The sequence below is a fragment of the Atta colombica genome, unplaced genomic scaffold, assembly GCF_001594045.1.
Source record: "Atta colombica isolate Treedump-2 unplaced genomic scaffold, Acol1.0 scaffold1, whole genome shotgun sequence".
NCBI lineage: Eukaryota > Metazoa > Arthropoda > Insecta > Hymenoptera > Formicidae > Atta > Atta colombica.
The window spans coordinates 2,251,153-2,256,332 of NW_017259183.1; the positions used below are offsets into that span (position 1 = coordinate 2,251,153).

The 5,180-nt window shown below is 28.7% G+C and overlaps 1 protein-coding gene across 1 annotated transcript in view; it reads right to left on the bottom strand.

Annotated features, from left to right (window-relative positions):
* Positions 1-1,892: 1,892 nt before the first annotated feature.
* LOC108686511 (acetylcholine receptor subunit alpha-like) overlaps positions 1,893-5,180 on the bottom strand; it is a 42,825-nt gene continuing 39,537 nt past the window's right edge. Inside the window, exons 11-12 of the mRNA XM_018191896.1 lie at positions 2,836-3,046; positions 1,893-2,093 (exon numbers count right to left, since the gene is read on the bottom strand). Of these exons, the coding sequence (XP_018047385.1) occupies positions 1,893-2,093; positions 2,836-3,046 (412 nt within the window). The remainder of the gene's footprint in view (positions 2,094-2,835; positions 3,047-5,180) is intronic.

A 5,180-nucleotide genomic window follows, 5' to 3' on the forward strand; every position in this document is an offset into this window, starting at 1 on the left:
TTTCCCACTGTTATTAACTCTAGTAAGTGATTGTAATTTTAATTGTAATTTTAATTTCAATTAATTACAATGCTTCAAAGAAATTTATTGGAAAAATCGCAAAAACTGACCACTTTAAAAAAAAATAAAATGTTAAATTTTTAAATTTAATCTGGGTCTTCAAATTATATTATAAAAAAATTAAAGCAATGTAAAAAATCGCATAGAGCATACGTTGAATCCATGAATGACATACTAGGGTTAATTACGCTGACTTCACAGCTCTTTCTTTCACAATTTTATTTGAAAGAACGGTGGCAGTTTAGAGTTAAAATTTGTCTATGATGAATACGTATGAAATCGGTTAATCTTTATAGATTTGGACGTGTTGAATTCGAAGAAAGAAAATTGTTTTCATAAAATTTTTCGGAAGAACTTTCAAGAATTTTAAGCTTATAGTATGTCTTGTCTAGAATCTAATCGTTTCATTAAGTCATGTGACAATATATTTGTTATGTGTCAGTCTGAATTTTATTCTTTATACTTTATTATTATTTAGCTATAGATTCATAACTATGAGGCCACGTACTAAGCTATGCCATTATGAGCTTTCCTCGAGCTGAGTTCAAATTAATTAATTGCAAAGCAGAAAAATTGCATTTTCATAAAGTTCTCCGGTCTTTGGAGAATTTTAAGCTTTACATTCAAGTTCAGCAAATATTCATCCAATATCCAATATCGTCCAAATATATATTTATAAAGATTGACCGATTTCATATGTTTTTATCACAGGCAAATTTTGGCCCTAAATTGCCATTGTTCTTTGAAAAGTGCTTTTTTTATTGTTTAACTTATTTTAATTTTCTCATATTTAATTGCAGAAATTTAAATAACAAATATCTATTGCGCGAAACAAAGAAGTAAGAAATATACATCGCCTTAACCCAGTAGCTGTCATCCTCATTTGTGGACCAGCGACTTTTTATTTTTTTTTTATCGTTAATAATAATTTTTATTATTAATTATTTTTATTTTTAATTAACTAATAATAACTTTTTATATCATCAGTCAAACATAAAAAATGAAAGTGTGACAGTTAATAGGTTAATAATAATAAGAATTCTCCGTTCGCGATAGCGACGCAAATGTGTTGTAAAGTAATCGACGAGACTATTATATCTCATCGGTGGTAAAGTCGAACATGCATTCATACCCCTAACGAAAATACGATCTTTATAAAACGTTTACAATGTTCGATGACGATTTTTTAAGAGTTATATGTTTTCAAACTTTAAGAACGCTTACAGAACATTATTGGGTTTTAAACACTTTCAGAACGCTTATAAAATACAGTATATATTGTTTCATAAAAGTTCTGCTAAAGTAATGCTTTTCAAAGGAAAAGCTGCTCAGTAAACGCTGATGCATCTTCATGCAGAGAATTCACTGTCAGATTTTTCAAACATTTAGTAAACGCTTTTCTCAATACCGTGAGACAAGCATTTTTCTTCCGTTCAACAAACGCTGTTCCAATGTGGAATTATTGAATCTCAATAAACGTTTTGTAAGGCTTTTATGCAAATGGTTTAAAGACGCCCAAAAAACATTTTCCTCAATTCTATACAAATGCTCATGTAAACGTTAAACAAACATTTATAAAACTTCTCATTTTCGTTAGGGTCGACTTTCGCATTACCACCGAGGTCACTCGCTAGGTCTTCGACTTCAGTCTTTCGGACGTTAGGTAATACGTTTCGCTTGTGTCGATGTAGTTATATAGTAATAGCAGATGTTGTTATATTAATGCCGCGCATAAAACACGTACACAAAATACAATATGTGTATTTTCAGTTTTGTATACGTGTTTTACGCGTGGCATTAATGCAATTAGTAATTGTCTCTTAGAGGATACCCTAAGGTCCCGGAAAGAAATTAGGGGGTCTGGCAGTGTCCGGGGAGATTTCGGAGAGCTGTATGTCAATGGGGACGCGTGTGTCGTACAAGGACGGCGCCTGTAGTATAATCCCGGCCGAGCCGACGATTACGGTTACCAGGAAGATCCATAGGAATAATCTGTCGATCACCATTGCGACATACTTCCAATCGTCCTTGATCTACGGTTGAATTCATAAGTGATAATCAAGAATTTAAAGTATTTCATACACGGAAAAAAACGTTTTGCGTTTTAAGTATATCAAAATTAAACGCCAAATATATATCTAAAAATAATTGTGATGCTCAAGCACAATAATAATGTTGTAAAAACATTTTGACATTTTGGCAAGCAATTTAAGTATCTAACATAATTATTTTTAGATCTATATCTGGCCTAATTTAATAAATTTATTGTTTTCAGCAAAATCGTTTGTTTCATGTATATTTTCTAAAGCTGCGCGAAGCAGTGAATTTATGAATATATAAAAGAAATACATACTGTATATTGAATTTTCTCCTATTCTGAAATGTATTTTGATTTTATGACGAAAATTACCTAATATTTTCATTTACATCATTTCATTACAACATACGTTTTTTTTTCGTATGATATAAAGAAGGGAGCTAATATTCAAATATTGTATAATTCGAAACTCAAATTGTATTAAAAATATTTATTAAATAATATCTAGCATAAATCTAAAAAAATATAAACCTCATAAAGAGAAAATTTCTAGAAAATTTCTTAATTTTGGGATTTTTTAAACATTCTAATTTTTTTTTAAATATCCTATTTATTATATAAATATCTTATAAAGATCTTTTTTAAATTGCGTTATGTTATATATATTAAAATATTGTGTTATGTTATATATATTAAAATATTGTGTTGTTATCTAAGTTATGTAAAATTATAATTACTCTATTAGAATCCTCTTCTTTCTTTACATGATCGGCGATATAGCGGATGCCTTCTATGGCCCTATGTATTTCTGGGCACTGATGCCAACTCTTAAGTGTGCTACAGATTCGGTTGACGCTCTCCCCTGTTAGAAGTTGCGACGGTGGTGTAGGTGTCGCTTGCGGACCGTGGATACGGCACGTGCTTTCTAAATTTATTTCTTCCAATCCCCTAAGCAGATAATACAGTCACAAAAGAGATGACCATAAATAAATATGTATACAATCAAAAAAAACGTAAGAAAATGAATCGAAGAAATATACATATATGTTACGCAAAAATATCCAGCTTAAAAAGTTTTAAAGCAGCTAAAAATATATAGTTAATATTAAGTCTAAAAAACATGAAAATATAGTGTATTTATCTTAGATATTTTCGATATTTTTTACACCATTGAATTTTTATTTACATTTTATACGTTTTTGATATTTATTAATTTTTTGACATTTATCTTTTTTATTATTTGTAGTACTGATTTGTCACAAAACATCATCAAAATATGTCAGTAAAATGTATTGTAAAATTAAATTACACGGAAACAAGTTTGTTGAAGTATTTAAAAATTTAACTATATACGTATAGATTAGGTTAGGGATAGGTTAGGTTAGATTAGCATAGGGGAAAGTTGCCTACATCGTACCTCTTAATGTTTAAACAAAATTATAACAAAAACACTGAAGAGATCAGAATATTTTTGTACTCATATTAAACTTTAGTTCATTGGAAATAAAACAAAACGATATTTCTACGAAAATAAATATTTTTAATTAGTTTTAATCAGATTAAAAAAAAAAGTAGTTTTCGATACGATTTAGAGACCGAGTCATTAAATTGTATCACTGGGTCCTAAATCATACTTCTAATCTAGCAAACAAACTGACATTATCTTTATTATCATTTTGACAAAATAACATTTTTAAATAACGGCAAATTGACGTCAGCTTGTTCATTGGGAAGATAAACAAAAATTAATTTAAAAACTCATTTATTAATACATTTATTTTTATTTTCAAACTAGTATAATATTCGCGCATAACAAGAATAGAACAGCCTTTCGTTTTAAGTGAAAACGCGTTAAATAAATTCACCTAATTTCATTAAAATTGGATGTGAGATAGTGGTTCTAAATAAACATCGACTAAAATACATGTAGGTACATAGCACTGCATTAAGTTGGTATAACAGATATTCCCTTACCTTAACAGTTGTTAACTTTAACGCTTAATATCTTGCTTCGCAGTCCCGCAATTTTTCGACCAGGTTTTTCATTTTGTACAAAAACGCATCGAATGGATTTAATTTCATCGAAATTGGATAATTACCATCAAAGCAGTAATTAAAACCTTATTCTTTGGAGACCTTATATTCTTCAATTTTTACGTTATAGGTTTTTTAATAATTTTTTACGTCCGATGCTAATCAAACGTAACTTAACAATGCATATAAGTCACGAGTAGATTATGGAAACTTGCTTGCATATCGTTACAATATAAAGACCAGCGACAAGTATGATTTACTCAACTTTTTCTATTTTTATGTATTTGCAAATAGCAACATAAATATTTTGCAAATTTGATGCTACAAAAAGAGTTTAAATATCATTTACAACGCTGTAGTATATTATAATTCAATTACTCACCTTGTACTGATAGCACCTTAGATAAATTGTTACAAAAGCTTAGATCAGACACTGAACAAAATCAATTTTGAATGTCACTCGTAAACAGATGGGTTAAAGATAAAATAAAAATGACAGTTCTTAAGCCATATTATTAGCGTCATCACCTTTAAAAAAGAATGTTTTGTTTAGAAAATACAATGGAGGTACGATTTAACCGTTGGTACGACTTAGCCAACTCTATATATATATACACATACAGATTTGAAAATAATTTTGTTAGACATAATAATTATGTAGAATGTTGATAACAATGCTGCAAAAGGTATCATTGTAGAAACTAGTTTGAGCTTTCTATATTGAGGGTAATCATTTAATATAATCGTGAGGAAACAGTGTCCCCAAAATCATTATAAAATTTATATGAAATCCTCATGTATAATCCGATAATTACATATGCAATCACGAAAAATCATAGTGTAACATTAGATAAAATCGTGGTAAAATTTATTTTACCAAATAACTTCGTATGTAGTGAAGAAAATTATTTGTAATCAGAAATCGTATAAAATCAGATAAAATCATGTAATCTGTGAAACAATATTTTAGCTAGTTATCCCCTCCTTTTATATAATTATTTTGATGGTTTAAAGAAAATTATTTTCAAATCTGTATTTATATATATAT